This window comes from Cucurbita moschata, unplaced genomic scaffold, assembly GCF_002738365.1.
Source record: "Cucurbita moschata cultivar Rifu unplaced genomic scaffold, Cmos_1.0 Cmo_Scf00021, whole genome shotgun sequence".
Taxonomy (NCBI): Eukaryota; Viridiplantae; Streptophyta; class Magnoliopsida; order Cucurbitales; family Cucurbitaceae; genus Cucurbita; species Cucurbita moschata.
In genome coordinates, this window is record NW_019268537.1 from 3,227,101 (window position 1) to 3,244,419 (window position 17,319).

The window sequence follows — 17,319 nt, forward strand, 5'->3', positions numbered from 1 at the left end:
GGTCGTTCAAAGAAATAATAATAATAATAAAATATAATCAAATATTAAATTCATATTATATAATTCAAATATAATCAAAATTCAAATTCATCATCTTTTTTTAATAAATAATTTTATTAGTAATATAAGACTTAGTGAGACAAATAAATTGAATATAATCCGCTATAATAATAAATTGTAATATGAATTTATAGTAAAATTGAATGAAAAATAAATAAAATCCCAAAATTACGACATTTTTTAATCGTACACAAATTATACTAAAAGAAAATGTGGCCCAAAGGCCCATCAAGATGTAATGGGCCGAGATTGAAAAGACCTGCGCGGCCCAATATGGCTGCCATCATATTCATCAACAACCAGGAAACAAAACTCACATATCACTTGACTGACAACTTCTGTAGACTTCCGAGCATCGGAGCTCCGCGACTACGGGCAGCACCGTTTTCCTATCTTATCGCCGGCTGATCTGTTCGTACTTTTTGACGATTCCGAGAGATCTTTTTCTTGGTAGGCTTCAGCTTCGCGATCAATACGTGCATAACCCTAATTCTTCCTCATTTTTTGTTTTTTAATCCTTAAACTAGCGGTTCGATTTTGTTTTTCTCCCTCCATTTTTGATGATCTACTGCAAATGCTTCGTTTGTGAACTTTCTGTGTGTGTATTTTTACCCCATGTAGACTTATATAGGTGTTGCAGCTTTCGCATCCTGGGGTTGTGAGGGTTGTTTTTCCATTCCAGTTTGTTGTTTAGATTACATTCTAACTCCTGTTCTGTACGTATTTTCTTGTTTATTTAGGAATGATTCGTTTTCTCAAACTAACATAGTTTCTCGGGATTGCTTACTCTTACTATTTTCAGGAGCTTCTGGGCTCCTTCGATACAATGACTCGAGTTTACATTGGTAATCTGGATCCACGTGTTACGGAGAGGGAGCTTGAAGATGAATTTCGAATGTTCGGTGTTCTGAGGAGGTGATTTGAGTTTGAAATTTTTGTATCGAGGCATTCTTTTCATGTATTTCTTAAATTAACATATTTTAGACGCATGATATGATATCTACCGAATGGTCCGAAATGTGGAATTTTAAGCTCCTGGGTTCTTTCAGTGGCAGTGTGTTGGGTTCTTTCATTATATGCCCTAGATTTTTTACAGCACATAAATATCTATCCATCCCGTTATACCTAGCCGAAGCTAGATATTTCAGCACTCTGCAGGGGAAGAAAAAAGAAACAGAACATAAAAAACCCTTACTTAGCAATGAGTGCTCGTTAGTTGGACTCTGCTTTATGCATAAGTCCATATCTTCCTTATCGTTAACTTTTTGTTTAAGAACTGAACCCAATGCACAGACTCTCTTAGATATGTCGTCTGACGTTTTCTGATGTCTATCCTTGAGATTAGTTGGCTCAATGTGCATGGCTCATATCTCAGACTCGTTTGTACCTCGACCAAAAGCCAGAGTAGTATTTCTGTGGTCTAGATTTTGCTTCAAGGACGTTTATGTCTCAATTGCATATCAGTTATTAAGATGAGATCGCTTACACCATGCATCCTCCATTTGCAATAATTTGAAACAATATATCTGTTTCTTTGTTCCTTTGTATTAAAATGCATTCTGAATATTTGTCTTTGAACAAAACAATACAGTGTTTGGGTTGCTAGAAGGCCTCCAGGATATGCATTTATTGAGTTTGATGATCGCAGGGATGCTCTAGATGCAATACAAGCATTGGATGGTCAGTTTTAAATAAAAGATCTTTTTTTTTTGTCTTGTAGGTATCAAATTTTGCATTGCATTACATTCCTTCTATAAAATGTTATTTTCTTTTGTTTATGTGTGTGCACATGCTTTTCTCGACCACTAGTGAGTTTGACGTGTGCGGGAGCACTTTCCTTGGCTTTATCTGTAATCTAGTTTTCATTACTGCAGTAAATCAGAAATTTATTATTGATCTAGCTTGATATCATCTTTGGTCTGCTAAATTGAACTAAATCGTGGAAATTTACCTTATTCTTTAAGACCACCTTATTGAAAAAGAGGGTAATGAATGGCCCAATCCTCTTCAATATGCTTCAAATATGTGATTTTGGGAATTATCATGATTCTAAGATATAGAAACTTGAGGGCTATGGAAGCCATTTTTATCAACCATGTTCTTATGCCCTCTTTGATGTTGATTCTATCTTGAACCAGCATCTAATCTCTTTGGTTTGGAAGGCTAAAGTGACTAAGAAGACTTCCTTGATCCTAGCCTCTTTTATTAGACTTTCAGCTCCCTTTTTTCAATTATTTTTTTCATAAATTGTTCGCTGTTTTTGGCATCTCTTGGTGCTTCCCCAAGTGTCACGAGTTGGTAGTCTAGTCTTTCAACTCCGTTGTGATCATCCTTTCATAGTTAAAGTAAAGAGCTGTGGAATAATTCAAATATTGCCATGTAATGGATAATTGGTTTGAGAGAAGTCAAATGAATTTTCATGATGCTTTCTCTATGGTGGAGGTCTTGTTGGACCTTGTGAACTTCTTTCCTATATGGTGCACTAGATCAATATTTTTGCTTTTCAATTAAAGTCTATCCTTAATCCGGGATCCTTTTCTATGACTTCCTAGGGCTAATAGGTTGATTCCTTATCCCCCTATTCTTAGTTTTATTGCCTTGAGTTAAGTTTATCTTATCTTTTATGTGTGATTTTATTGGGTTCTTTTCGTAGGGAAAAATGGTTGGCGTGTGGAGCTTTCTCACAACTCTAAAGGCGGTGGAGGAGGTGGTGGTCGTCGTGGCCGTGGTGGTGGTGGTGGTGGTGGTGATGATTTGAAATGTTATGAATGTGGTGAACCTGGTCATTTTGCTCGTGAGTGTCGTTCACGTGGGGGCTCACGAGGTGCAGGAGGTGGTTTGCGCCGTAGTCCTTCTCCTCGGCGCCGTAGGAGTCCAAGCTATGAAAGATATGGTCGCAGGTGTGTCAAAGCTGCGTGTGTGTTTTTTTTTTTTCAAAGCACACCAAGTTATCAATTCAACAGGTGGTTTGGTTTCATATAAACTGAAGAATTTGATGTTCTATCACTCTTTTCCTTTTTCTTGTGTAGGAGTAACAGTCCTCGTGGTAAAAGATCCCCACCAAGACGTCGCAGCATTACACCTCCTAAGCGTGGTCGGAGCTACAGCAGATCCCCTCCACCCCGCCATGCTCGTCGTGCTTCACCTTATGCTAATGGGTATGCCTTCTTAGTCATGAGAACTGTTCACTACATCTATTAGTTAGTGAAAGGCGAGGGAACTTAATTGCCTTACATAGGTTGTTTTGTGCACATGGGGTTTGGGGAATCATTGTAGTGCAGTAGAACAAGGTTATCTTGAACAGCAAGATTCCAGGCGTCGCTAGTATTCTCTCCCATAACTAACTAGGAATTTCTTAATTGTTTCACCCTCCTGGCGTATGTTTGCTTTAAATGATTTTCTACTACAAATTCTTGTCAATACATACTTGACTGAGATACATATTCCATAACTTATACTTTTAGATACAAGTACATCGATCTGATAGTTGCATGTTAATCATTATTGCAGAGATTGATGTTGGACTCAAGGCTGGATGCTGTGCTGGTAGAACTTAGATGATGGTGTTTCTGCTATGCTGTAGTTCTAATAGGAATTGTGGAGTGAACCAGAATCATGTAGTTAAGTTCGTCTCTGACAATTGGTTCTCTTTGAAACCTGGATTTGGATGGGTGTCTACGAAGTGTTTTGAGCCACGAAATGGGGTTCGGTCGGGCACCATTTTGTGTTGGCTCCCTTCTGCCCGCTGAAACTTGGAGGTCTCTTTCTTGCTTTTAAAATTATATCTACTACCTAGAGTTTTTTATATATATATATATCTATACCTTTCTATCTACTCATCAATATTTCTTTTCCATTGGATGCCCCTAAAGATCTATCTGTTGGCTGTTTTTTCCTCTTATGTTTTTGAGGTGTGATTTTCGGCTATATATGGCATCGTTACTCAGCTAACTGCATCTTAGTGCATCACGGTTCTCAATATCTGCTCTGCTCCTCAATCATCTTCTTGTTACTACAACTGGTTGCATGCTGTTTGTATTGCACTCAAGGCTGCCCATATAGTGTTAATCCTTTTTAGGTGGTTGAAGAAGATGAAGCTGTTTTTATGCGATTTTTCTGCTCATCATCTTCTCGTCTATCAACGCTTTTCGAGCTTCTTCTATTACATCTGCAAAACTATTGTGAGAGTTTTATAACATCGGCATCTTGTGAGCTTCAACTTGTTTATTGCTCTCCCCAACTACTGCCTCGCCTTGCTCCACCAACCTTCCCTCTTTCACCATTATGCTTCCTTCAATAGCACTTCCCCTTAAGTGAGGCAGCTACTTTCTTGGTCATGGCTCATTAGTTTGTGTGTATTAGCTAGCTAGCTAGGGTCAAGGATGTTGGAAATTTGAATGCTTATTTATATTCCCACTCTTTGATGTTTGTTGTTTGTTCTTTGCATAGGGAAATACATTTAAAGCCCTCCCAATTTCAATTAAGGAACCTTCATTAATCGATTTTATTGTGAGGATGTTTATCTTCGATTCTCACAAATAATATTCATAGGTATCTTTCCTAATTATGGATTTTGGTGTTAATCTTTATCCAACGGTGAAAATGTAACTCTTTTATAAACAAAGCAGACGTGAAATGCAGAATCTTTTTAAATAATTTTTTGTTTCTTTAGACCTTGACTTTCATGGTTTATGCTTCAATTGTCATCTTATTTAGTGTATAATAAAGGAAAAGAGTCGATGACAAACGGTAATAGTCCGAGGCCATAGGTCATTAGCTTCACGAAGGTTTTTACACACTTAAGAAATGCTTTGTTTCCCTTCTCCAATCCTTGTAGGACCACACAGTCCATCCCCTTGGGGCCAATGACACATCGCCTAGTGGCTGCAATTTTTAGACTCTTATAAGAAGTGTTTCACCTCTCCCAGTATTCCACTTTAAAATTGTGAGGAGATTCCACTCTACTCTCTTCTTCCTAGTAGACGCGTTTTAAAATTGTGAGGCTAACGGTAATACGCAACCAACTGTTTTAAAATTGTGATAAGATTCCACTCTACTCTCTCCCTAGTAGACGCCTTTTTAAAATTGTGAGGCTAACGGTAATACGCAACAGACTGAATCACATCACGAAGGCTAAATATATTTATTTAGCATATTTATTTATAGAACCTAGAACACCAGATGCCACTTTTCAATGAAAAAGGACGGGGAAAATTTTGGGGGAAAACAAAAGAAGCTATTTCTACTACTCATAACATCTGAAGAAACTTTATGACGCTGATCACAATATAAAGCGACCACTCCGACTCTAATTTAAGTCTCCACTTATTACATTGGCACACTCCAAGACCGCCAATTCCTGCTTCTTCAACGCTGTGGGGGAAGCCTTTTCATTTTGCTTTTGAATCGATGATCTTCTTCGCAAAAGAAGGCAAACAGAAAGCTGCTGTATGAATCTGAAGATTTTCAAACAAAGCATCAAGGAAAAAGAAGTTTCAGTTCAAGTCAAATGGAAAGCACACCAATGGGATATATAAGAAACATTCGAATCCCACCTCCGAGTTGTAAAACTTGAGCGGACTCTTCACGTTGTCGATACCGTTCACCTCTACTGGGTTGACTGGATGCTTGAAATCAAGAGGAGGCCCCTCAGTTGAGCAGAGCATAAACCCAATCACTCCGCTGAAGAAACACGGATCGGATCGATGTTTAGAAAAGGCAACATTCAAGACGAAGAACGTCAGCTTAGGAATCCCACAAGATCAGGGACATTGTTAGGAGGTGTGTGTACCTTGGATATGTAGGAACTGTAGTCCATGCATAGTTGACAGAGCCTTTGAATATTTGGCGGCAATTTGTCACAATGTCTTCAATGATATGCATGTGAAGCCAAATGCTCTCTGCTTGAGTACACACAACACCTCCTGGTCGAAGAGCTTTGGCAACTGATGCAAAGAATGGCTTCTCAAAGAGCTCTTGTGCAGGACCTGTAACATGACAGATGATCTTCATTTACCTCAAAAAACATCCAAACATAAAATTCCATGTTCCTCTTGAAGACATATGATTACCAATAGGATCAGAAGAATCCACTATAACTGCGTCATAAGTGCCCTCAGGAACAGCCTTCAGAAATGCGACGCCTGCAACACGAAGCACACTGACGAACACAATCGAGATATCAAACGGGAAGAAGGGTTGAGAAAATGATTGATTGTATACCATCACCAATGTGAAGAGTGACACGAGGATCCTCAAACCCGACAGCTACGCGAGGGAAAAATTCTTTGGAAACCTGCAAAGGAAGATGAAGGCAATAGTACTCGATCATAATCGGAAAAGGTTCCTCACATTTGTCATGAACATATGAGCACCATAAGTATCAATCATATAAAGTTGAACTGATGATCCTGGAAAGTTATTGGTTACCTCAACTACCATCTTGTCGATTTCACAGATATCTATCCGCTCAACAGATGAATGACGAGCCACCTCTCGCAAAACACCGCCATCTCCTCCACCGATAACGAGAACCTAATAACAGCGATTGAGTGAGACAACAATGAAACAAAAAGAACAATCCTAAGCACATGTGACAGCATCTGAGCAAATTTGAGCAGGCCTGATTCGGCCAGGTCGGGAAGAGATTCATATAGAGAAATTTCCCTAGAAATCATTGTCATAAGCTCGAACAAGTAAAAAATGGTAGCACAGACAAGTTGTAAGCATTGTACAAAACAAAGACAATGTTAAAACATAGCCAACATAAACACAACTCAACTGTTAAGGCACACTTACTCCCCTACCCAACTGGTCCGAATTCCAACCCGACCCCCACACACCAGTTGCCCTAAAAATCATTATCACAAGCTCGAACAAGTAAAAATGGCAGCACAGACAATTGAAACATCGTACAAAAAAGACGATGCTAAAACATAGCTAACATAAACACAACTCACAGTTCTAAGGCGCGCTTACTCCCCTATCCAATCGGTCTGAATCCAAACCCGACTTCACATGTCATGAAATATTTAAAAGAACATCTATAACATATACTTAAACTTTTTGAATGAAACTTAGCTAGAATATGATTAAATATCAACAAAAAGGTCACTGGCATGCCCTGCTTCTCATTTAGTTTCTTAATAATCAGAGGTATCATCACAAAACGTATGACTTCAGATACAAATTCCAATGCATTTTCAAAATACAACGCTGATAGACAAACCTTTTTGGGGTTTGGAATTGAGCAAAGTGGAAGGTGGGTGATCATCTCTTGGTAAGCACATTCATCTCTCTCTGTAAGCTGAATCACCCCATCCAAAACCAGAACCTTCCCATAAGTTGATGACTGCAGGGCACATAAACCAAAACTTCAATATATCAGCCAAACTAGGTTAAAATTCACAGAGCAAAACAATATATCATACAGTTCATCTGCATATATGAATACCTGAAATACCAAAACGTTCTGGTAATCAGACTTCCCTTGAAACAAAACCTTCTCCACCTTCAAGGAATGGGCCTCTCCTGCATGACATAAAAATCATTTGATTTTCTCAACGAAATTAGAAAGAATCGAAGAACAAATAGGATTGAATCATATTGTTCTTCTTCATCGGCTAACAAATCTCAAATCTATGCGATTAGAGACGAAAATCTCACCAGGCCACATTGGGCTAATTTCAGAAAACCATCCAGGAATTACAGAGGAAATAGAATCGGGCAGTGAGGCGGATACTCCATTCTCAATCTCAGGTTTCTTCGCCGCCGCCGCATCGGCCGCCGACCCAACGAAATGTTCCGCAGACATAATAATCCCTCTACTATCGACTCGCTAAAAATCCCAAATCCCAATACAGTCTCAAGAGGGGAGTGCTTCTCTATGACCCGTTGGATATGAGCACTGATCAAACTCACCCAGTTCTTCCTCCATTTATATAATTCTAAAGGGTCCGTGAAAGGCTTCGCTTTTGGAGGAATCAAATTACGGTTTCCTCTCTTTGATCTTTATTTTTTTCTTACTACCCTCGATTTATGTTTTTTTTTCCATCTCGTTCTTTCATGTTTTTGTATAGGTTCGATTTTTTCATAAACTTCCAAATACTATAGTGTAGTTTTGACCATGAAATGCATATTTTTTTTAGTGTAATATAATATTTTAATTTTCCACCCAACAACAAAAAAAAATCAGTCTTAAAATATTGGAGAGTTACTGACTATACCAAATCAAGCTTGAAAATTAAAAAGCATGTGACAGAGAGAGAACATAATATGACCTCTGCATCTGAGTAACGTGCCCATATTATAAGGGGATGTCAGGGCCATGGAGTGTTACAGTTTGAATCTTAATATAACAGGTTAACCTCTTATATCTTCAACTAAAATGACAAATGTTCGAATTTTTGCCTTAAAAGTCGTATGATTAATGTATTAATACAAAGACACCGACATGTATATTAAACGAGGGTTGTTGTAGCTTTTTCTTCACCTCGTACGGTTGAGGATATCACCAAAAACGGTACAGAGTGCAACAACGTTCGATAGCTATACGAAACAAAATTTATGACATGAACAGACGAGCAAACGTGGGACTGTAAGACTGATCTTGACATGGAATTGACTCGTAAAAGCAAAAAACATTATGGTTGAAAAGATTATTTCTCAAGTGGCTCGAAAAAAATCCGATTAAACAATTTTTTTTCTCTTAAATCTTGTAGGGATCCTATTATGATGGATGATAATGAAGATTTGAATTTATAATCCAAATGAGGTGAGGCTTGATTTAGTTAAGATATATATTTGATGGTACCATTTTTTTTTTCTTTTCAAATCATTAACTTTATTTATTTTATTTTATTTTGTTGAGATATTTAATAATTTTATTTTTATTATTTATCTTTATTTTATTATAACAAGCCAATTTCAATTTTCAAGGCTTTTAGTTACGGGTGGAGACAAAATTGCATGACTGGCCCTAAAACTATGAATAATTCTATTTTATCTGGGACCCATCTACCTCTGGAGATTTCTCGTTTAGACCGAGAATGGAGAAGTAGAAAACATTTTTTTCTGCTAGATAAATGGAACTGAAGACGGGATTATATTCTCAGCCTCCGTCCACACGTTCAATCTCCGTCGTATTCCGTTTAATATAAATATATTTTCATTATATATATATATATATTAAAAAAATAAACTTAAAAAATAAATTAATTACTTTTAAAGATTCTATATGTACATATATTTGTAAATGAAATATAATGATTTGTTATGATTTTTTTTTAACCATTTTTTAAGGAAAGATGTATTAAAAAATGAAAACTTTATCATTTTATTATTATTTATTCTTCCATCACTTTTAAAAATAATTTTTAATTATTTAGAAATTAAAATTTTAAAATATGTGTTGGAAATAAACTTTAATTAAAAGTTGCCAAACATTTTATTTTTATTAAAAATAAAAATTTGGAAAAACTATGGACAACAAAACCAACCAAATAAAAACAAAATTATGATTGGGTTCGAATTCATTATTAAAAAAAATGTTATTTGAGTTGAAAAAATTGACAACCCAAACCATTTGAGTTAATCTAAAAAATGTCTTAATATGACTCAATTCAACCCGTGCACCTATATCCAAAATTATTTTGATTAAATATTTTAAAAAAATAGAGGAAGGACGAACTTAGGAAAGTGACGGTTAGTGGTTTAGCAAGTGGGATAAAGTGACGAAAATTGAGAGAAAAAGAAGGCGGGAGTGTCAAGGGTTGGAGCTGTCGTCGTAGGAAAAAAAAAGGGTTACGTGAGTTTTATGGCAATAATTGAAAATTTTACTTCTACGTGTTGTCACCTCATGCAAACTACATACTCGGTGTACGATTCACCATAAATCCTAACTATTAAAAGTGATCATCTGATGACCAAACTTCTCATATACATAGCAGTCAGAGCTGTTACCCCATTTCTCATACACTTTTTTTTAGTTCTACAATTTGAAAAGTTGGAGAGTTTTACACCTCTTACCTCTTCGTTAAACACATACGTCTATTGAACTATTTTCGAGTTTAAATATTGAATTAAAATATAAATTATCGATTAAAAAAAAAAAAAAGAAATCATAAGAAAATACCAAACAAATCGAGATCGATGGGCCGAGGAGAGTAGTGTTAAGCTGGGTCTCGTAGGCCCGTAATTCATTATTATTTGGGCTTAATTATTGATTTTGGACTGGGCCTCACAGGCCCATAATTAATAATGGGTCAGGCTCTTACAGTTCTATTCTGTAATTCTCCCATTCTCTCGGTTCTCTTGTCTGTGGGCCGGTGGCTGGATCGGCGAAGCAAGTTCCATACTATTGCCGTCGACCACGAGCCATTACCAGCTTCTCCCCGCTCTTTCGTCGGCGTTCTTGCTTCTTGTTCATGGTGTGGAATCTCATCTGCTGTATGTCGGTTCCCTTTCTGGAAATATTGCAGAACGTAGTTTGATCCGAGGTTTGGGATTGTCTTTTGTGTAAAAGCATCTGATTGTGGTTTTATCCATTTTGGTTTATATATATATGCTCCCTTAACCCTGGAAATTGAAATTCTGATATACAGATATTCTTCAACTTGGTGCTAAATTGTTTACGACCTGGGAGGCTTTATAAATCTTCTAGCGAAGTTTAGAAAATGGTCAGTAACCGTTTTCTTTTTTTCTTCTTTTGCTTGCATCCATGCGACGTTTAGGTTTCAGCACTTTCCTTTGTGTGCTGGTTTAGTTTAGTTCTTACGTTCTTGCGTGTAAACTCAAATTGATTTATCTAGGAATTGTGGACTTTGGAGTATGCTATTAAATCTGTAGCTTAATTCTTTATCAGCTGCTAATTTTGTGTTTCTAATCGTTCTTCCTTGAATTATAGAGTTTCTCAAGAGATAGCTTGTTCTTCTCTACAGGGAGCATGTATATAAGAATTTTCTGAGTTAGCTTATAGTTTATGGTTGGTAAAGGAGAACTTGATTACTTTCTCTCTCGGATGTAATTTATTAAACTAATGAATAAGTTCTGAATCGTTACACTTCTTTTCTACTTTATTTCATACATTCATTAGGTTTTTAAACTTGCTATTGTGCTTCTTCTTTTAAATGTTCTTTAAATTCTCTCTTGAAAATGTGATTTATCTTGTCTATTAATTGTCATATTATTTTCTTCTGTTTTGTAGGCTACTTTGGCTGATTCTTTTCTAGCAGATCTTGATGAACTCTCTGATGAAGACAATTTTCTGGTTAGCAAATGTTTTCTTACCTTTCTCTCTGGAAGATCAATTCATCATTATATTGCTTGGTAGGAGTGTGAATCCATCTACCTTATATTTTGAGGCAATAGTTATTGAATGTTTACAGGATGAAGAAGATGCTGATGCCGAAAATATGGAAGAGGATATTGATGGGGATCTTGCAGATCTAGAAAGCCTTAATTATGATGATCTGGATAGTGTATCAAAATTGCAGAAAACACAGAGATACAATGATATTATGCAGGTTAGTTTACATGAAACTTTCCTTATTGACCTTGGTGTGGCTTGAATAGAAAGGGGTTAGAAGAGAGGCAATGAATATATTCAATCCTTGCTGTCTTGTCTATTATTCTAACCTTTTAGTGAGTGACAGGTTTTGGGATGTTGTATAATTATTGGATCTTTTGCAATATATCTCTCATGAATAATGATGTTCACTGCACTTCCCCCTTGATTTGATTGGATTTGTTGGCATCTGAATTACAGAAAGTGGCAGATGCATTGGAGATGGATTCTAATGTCTCAAATCAGGGATTTGTATTAGAAGATGATCCTGAGTACCAACTGATTGTAGAGTGTAATGCCTTATCGGTGGATATTGAGAATGAGATTATTATTATTCACAATTTTATACGTGATAAATATCGACTAAAATTTCCAGAGCTTGAATCACTTGTGCACCATCCAATCGATTATGCTCGAGTTGTTAAGAAGATTGGGAATGAAATGGATTTGACTCTTGTAGATTTAGAAGGGCTTTTACCCTCTGCTGTCATTATGGTTGTCTCTGTTACAGCATCTACCACAAGTGGCAAGCCACTTCCGGAGGAAATTCTCCAGAAAACAATTGATGCATGTGATCGAGCTCTTACTTTAGATTCAGCAAAGAAAATGGTCCTTAATTTTGTTGAAAGTAGAATGGGATATATTGCACCAAATCTTTCAGCGATAGTTGGAAGTGCTGTTGCAGCAAAACTAATGGGAACTGCTGGTGGTCTTGTTGCCTTAGCTAAGATGCCTGCTTGCAATGTTCAGCTTCTTGGTGCAAAGAAAAAAAACCTTGCTGGGTTTTCCACAGCGACCTCACAATTTCGAGTAGGTTATATTGAGCAAACAGAGATATTCCAATCAACACCTCCTCCTTTGAAGATGCGTGCTTGTCGACTCATAGCGGCAAAGTCAACACTTGCAGCACGAGTTGACTCCACGAGGGGTGACCCTACTGGGAAGACTGGTAGAGTCTTCAAAGATGAGATCCTTAAGAAAATTGAGAAGTGGCAAGAACCTCCACCTGCAAAACAACCAAAACCTCTTCCGGTCCCTGATTCTGAACCCAAAAAGAAGAGAGGTGGCCGTCGATTAAGGAAGATGAAGGAAAGGTATATTTTACATTTGTCTTTCATCTCCCTAGCAATAGAAGTTTTGATCTGTTGCACTTTTCCGTTGTTCATGGATTGATATGGTTTTCCTTGTCAGGTATGCAACGACGGAGATGAGGAAGCTAGCTAACAGGATGCAGTTTGGGGTGCCTGAAGAGAGTTCTTTAGGTACAGCTTTCTTTCATTTCTGAATAATCTGGATTGTTCAAATTGGTAGTTTTGATTCTGCTATGTTTCGTGTTATGCATTGGAATGAGATGCAATGTTATGCTGTTCAGCAAGTTTGAGTTGTCATGTTGTCTGGTGAACCAGAAAATTTTCTGAATTGCAATAGTAATATCATAGCCGTCTTGAGTCTGTCCTATTTCAGGATTATTTCTTATCAAACGTAGTTGCATTTTTTTCTGCATACCAGCTGTTTCTTTCAATTGTCCTGAACGGAAAAAGTAGTTGCTTGAGGTATTCTGCAGTAATATTCTGAATAAGCATTTCACTTCTTGATTTATTTTTCATGTAACAACAGGAGATGGATTGGGGGAAGGGTATGGAATGCTTGGTCAGGCTGGGAGTGGCAAGTTGCGCGTGTCGGCTGCTCAGAGCAAGCTTGCCGCAAAAGTTGTTAAGAAGTAAGTGAAGTCATTGAGCTGATCTTAATAACCCCACCCACCCAGCCACCCACTTACGCGCACGCACACACACAAGTGATAATGAAAATAGAAAAGAAAGAAATAAGAACAATAATTATAACAAAGGAGGGGAAAAGGATACTTGTAGCCTATCATTCGCTTCTTCATCTGTTTCTTTTACTTATCTTCTTAAATCACGAATAGGTTCAAGGAAAAACGCTATGGAAGCAGTGGTGCTACATCCGGGCTGACCTCAAGTTTGGCATTTACTCCAGTACAAGTCAGTATTTTTTGTCCTCCTCACCATCTCCTCCTATGTTATCTAAATTTGCCTCGGAAGTACTTGTTTTATTCATGACACTGCCTGGGATGCTTAATGTCAAGGTTGTGAGAATTTCCTGTTTTCCATGCAGGGAATCGAGCTGTCGAATCCTCAGGCCCATTTGAACCAGCTAGGCGGTGGAACTCAAAGCACCTACTTTTCTGAAACAGGAACATTTTCAAAGATAAGGAAAAACTGAGTCATTAGACCATCAAGCTTTATGTTTCGTGCCCATGCTGTAATCATACATGGATATGGCTTACATTAGGCTTTGTAATTCAGTACTAACAGAAAGCCACAGGAGTTTATGTTTTTATAACTCAGAATGTTTCTTATTCCTGCTTGCTTGATCTTTTTTGGCTTTAGTTGACTGATTAGTGATTGGCCTTATTATATGGGATGCCATACACTATAACTGGTGGATTTGTCTTGGTCAGTCTCTTATTTAGTGCCATCAAATAATAGCTAGTAGTACTTCCTGTCTGATTTCCTCTAGTTGAAAATCATAGAAACCTATGCCATACCATTCTCTGTACTCCCATGAGAGGAGGATTAGTACCACTGTGGGCTTTGATTTGGCATCTATGATATGCGGCTATGCCCTTCTCTTAATGTATCTCTCATTTCATTCAGGACTGGCTATCATATATCACTGATTTGGGTAGTTCAAAAAGGTTGCATCCATGGGTGAAGCTTTCTTGCCCCATGTAATTTAATATCTTTCAATTTTCTTTGACCCGACCAATCCGGTAGTTGCCAGATTAGTTTTACTTCTTTATAGTTCATATAATGCTGGCATTTACAAAATCCTTCCATCTTAATGGAGAATCCCTCTCTTTCGATGGTACCGATGGAAGATCTCCTGTCGAAGTCTTCTCTCATCGACTCGGATCTTTGTCTCTGATGATTTTGATACACTTTACTACAATATCTATCTTCTTCCTTACTTGAAATTTATGATAAAAAGGATCTTAGCAACAACTAAAACTGTAATAGTCTTAGTCCATCGCGAGCGTGATGATTCAGATACACTTTACCACAATACCGATCTTCTTCCTAACTTGAAATTTATGATAAAAAGGATCTTAGCAACAAGTAAAAGTGTAACAGTCTAAGTCCATCGTTAGCAGATATTGTCATTTTTTTTATTTTCCTTTTTGGACTTTCCTTTAAGATTTTTAAAATGTGTCTACTAAGGTTTTTGTCATCTTTGGGCTTTCTCATTCGAACTTCCATTTGTCATCTTTGGGGTTCTCCATTCGGGCTTCCCCATAAGTTTTTGTCGCTAGGGATTTGGATATTGTCATCTTTGAGCTTTCCCTTTCGGACTTTCCCTTGAGATTTTTAAAACGTGTCTATTGGAAGAGTATCACAAAAACTAGCCCATTCGGACTTTCCCAGATTTTTAAAACGTGTCTATTGGAAGAGTATCACAAAAACTTAGGAAAAAAACTCAAGTAAAAATACATCTATTTGCACTCTGGTGGCAAAACTTTGTATCTGGATGTATCTTTACAATAGGAGTAGAACATGAGCTTCCTCCTTGCCCAATCCATGGCATCTATTTGCTGCTGTGATAGCTTTACAAATTCTGGACCCTCCACAGTATCCGGGCTCGAGACATTGGTTTTGGAGCTTGAAGGAACAGTGGCTATTGGTGGTGATACACTTCCATTGATCTCCATTTCTTCAAAAGAAGCCACATATGGTGCATACCTATAGTCTACTGGGTACTTTCCTCCATGAGTTGCCCATTCTGAACCATCCCATATCGTGACGAAAACTGACATGGGTTTTGATGGATAGAAAGCTTCAGAATTTCTCAGCTCTCTGATTGGAACATTATCCACCAAAAACCTGCTTGAATTCCGATGCACTTTTTAGAAGAACAGAGAAATACAACGACCAACAAAAATGATCCTGCCTTTTGATGCACTTACACTGTATGATATTTGTTCCAAATGATGGTGTAATCGTGGTACTTCACGCTGGGATCAAACCAGAGGTAGAATTTCTCTTCTCTCCCTGTCTTGACGCTTCCATTTGCATACATATTTGTTTGAATAACCCAATCTTTTCTGTTGTCATGTCCCAGCAGCTCTATGTCAATCTCGTCATGAGAATGGGTATAAACATCTGCATTCGACAGCTGAACATGGCCCTCATCATCTCGTTGGTTGTGGACCAAACTGGTAAGCAAAACAGAGGATAATAAGAAATGGGGGAAAATCTTACATAAAAAGCCACTACAACCCCTGAAGTGAAGCCTGATGGAAGCTTAATTGAAGCACTGAAGAACCCATAATGATATTTGCTCCTCGAGACCAAACCAGCACCTTCAGAAATGAAAAGAGAAGAAGTTATGAATCAAAACAGAGTCGGGCTGAAAGGAGAAGCTAAGATCCAATGATGATTTACCAGAATGTTTGTTCAGAGTGAGATTGAGAGAGGACCCATTGCTCATCAGCTGGATATTTGCCGCCCCAAAAATCTTGGCGAAGTATTGATCGATTGAGACATTGGGTACGAGATCTGTTAAACGTGGGACGCTTGGAGGTGTGTAGTATGTACCACAAGAAGGGGCTGCAAAAAACATGCACAGAAGGAAGAAGCTTAAGAGGGGCAATTCCATCTTTGATGAACAAAGGGATGCCGACAATTCAGCTTAACTAAACTAATTTGATTTGGTTTCTTGACAGAAGGAACAGTTCATGAACCCCATGTAGGCTCACTACTGGTTTTAGTTATGGGACACACTCTGAAGTCTGACCTGACCCTTTTATCTCAGATGAAAAAGAGACCTTTGGAATCATCTTGGAATCTCTTATGATGATGCTTTTCCTCTTTTCCAGCTTTTCCCTTGTGGTTTAAAATTGGGAAAGGTTTTCATATTCTTAGAAAGAGTGCTTCGTTCTTCTCTCCCTTCAGGGTCAGCGTCCTCGTTGGCACTCATTCCCTTTCCCTTTTCCAATTGATGTAGGACCCTCCAATCCATCATCCTTCAGGGCCCAACGTCCTTGCTGGCACACTGCCTCGTGTCCACCCCCTTCAGGGCTTGGCCTCCTCGCTGGCACATGGTGTCTGGCTTTGATACTATTTGTAATGGCCCAAGTCCACCACCAACCAATATTGTTTCTTTGGATTTTTTCTTTTAAGTTTTCTTAAAATGCATCTGCTAGGAGAGATTTCCACGCCGTTATAAAAAATGTGCATCGCATAATCGGTCACCACGATTGTCCTTAAACCCTAAACCCTAAACTGGACCGATTGTCCACGATTGTCCCTAAACCCTAAACTGCTAGCCACGATTGTGCATTGGATAATCGGCCACCGCTCCCTCCATCACGAATGTCCTCATACCTGCGTTATCGTTCATTTAGATCTAAGTCAAGATTATGCAATAAAATGAGTGGTTAAGATGTTTGGTAGGTGAGTTTATTATTTAGTAGAGTTGATAACTGAAATAAATGATGAAGTTGTTACAGCTTTGAATTAATGGAGCATTCTTAGGTAAGCAGATTACGTAGAGCTTTCATTTTATTTTATTTTATGATGTTTTCGAACAAGCTTTCAATTATGAGTCAAGTCACGTAAATACTTTACAGCCGATCGATAGATAAGAGTATAAAACGATAGTGACGGATGGAGCAATAG

At 37.8% G+C, this 17,319-nt stretch overlaps 4 protein-coding genes across 7 annotated transcripts; 2 read left to right on the top strand and 2 right to left on the bottom strand.

The window, feature by feature from the left end:
* The first annotated feature begins 373 nt into the window (after positions 1-373).
* LOC111458322 (serine/arginine-rich splicing factor RSZ21-like) lies at positions 374-4,567 on the top strand. Of its 2 annotated transcripts, XR_002713083.1 has the most exons (7): positions 374-510; positions 863-975; positions 1,652-1,740; positions 2,714-2,960; positions 3,090-3,218; positions 3,571-3,818; positions 3,972-4,566. XR_002713083.1 is itself a non-coding variant. In XM_023100893.1 (6 exons), the coding sequence occupies exons 2-6, from the start codon at positions 887-889 to the stop codon at positions 3,575-3,577; spliced, it is 561 nt and encodes a 186-aa protein (XP_022956661.1). In that variant the 5' UTR covers positions 374-510; positions 863-886; the 3' UTR covers positions 3,578-4,567. The 2 variants fall into 2 exon arrangements, 1 of the variants encoding a protein (XP_022956661.1); XM_023100893.1 differs by having other exon boundaries at positions 3,571-4,567.
* A 617-nt stretch (positions 4,568-5,184) lies between these two features.
* On the bottom strand, positions 5,185-8,073 carry LOC111458321 (spermidine synthase). Of its 2 annotated transcripts, XR_002713082.1 has the most exons (10): positions 7,726-8,073; positions 7,514-7,590; positions 7,289-7,411; positions 6,490-6,594; positions 6,283-6,355; positions 6,132-6,203; positions 5,852-6,047; positions 5,616-5,742; positions 5,373-5,516; positions 5,185-5,313 (listed from the first exon to the last, which is right to left on the bottom strand). XR_002713082.1 is itself a non-coding variant. In XM_023100892.1 (9 exons), exons 1-9 carry the CDS (start codon positions 7,871-7,873, stop codon positions 5,451-5,453), a joined length of 987 nt encoding a protein of 328 aa, XP_022956660.1. In that variant the 5' UTR covers positions 7,874-8,073; the 3' UTR covers positions 5,185-5,450. The 2 variants fall into 2 exon arrangements, 1 of the variants encoding a protein (XP_022956660.1); XM_023100892.1 differs by having other exon boundaries at positions 5,185-5,516.
* A 2,288-nt stretch (positions 8,074-10,361) lies between these two features.
* LOC111458320 (U4/U6 small nuclear ribonucleoprotein Prp31 homolog) lies at positions 10,362-14,095 on the top strand. Of its 2 annotated transcripts, none has more exons than XM_023100891.1 (9): positions 10,362-10,556; positions 10,662-10,736; positions 11,264-11,326; positions 11,428-11,582; positions 11,825-12,717; positions 12,815-12,885; positions 13,241-13,343; positions 13,548-13,623; positions 13,757-14,095. In XM_023100891.1, the coding sequence occupies exons 4-9, from the start codon at positions 11,472-11,474 to the stop codon at positions 13,862-13,864; spliced, it is 1,362 nt and encodes a 453-aa protein (XP_022956659.1). In that variant the 5' UTR covers positions 10,362-10,556; positions 10,662-10,736; positions 11,264-11,326; positions 11,428-11,471; the 3' UTR covers positions 13,865-14,095. The 2 variants fall into 2 exon arrangements, with proteins under 2 accessions (XP_022956659.1, XP_022956658.1); XM_023100890.1 differs by having other exon boundaries at positions 11,445-11,582.
* A 1,022-nt stretch (positions 14,096-15,117) lies between these two features.
* LOC111458636 (probable xyloglucan endotransglucosylase/hydrolase protein 33) lies at positions 15,118-16,460 on the bottom strand. Its single transcript, XM_023101398.1, has 4 exons — positions 16,084-16,460; positions 15,901-16,001; positions 15,606-15,814; positions 15,118-15,522 (listed from the first exon to the last, which is right to left on the bottom strand). Exons 1-4 carry the CDS (start codon positions 16,295-16,297, stop codon positions 15,135-15,137), a joined length of 912 nt encoding a protein of 303 aa, XP_022957166.1. The 5' UTR covers positions 16,298-16,460; the 3' UTR covers positions 15,118-15,134.
* Positions 16,461-17,319: the final 859 nt, after the last annotated feature.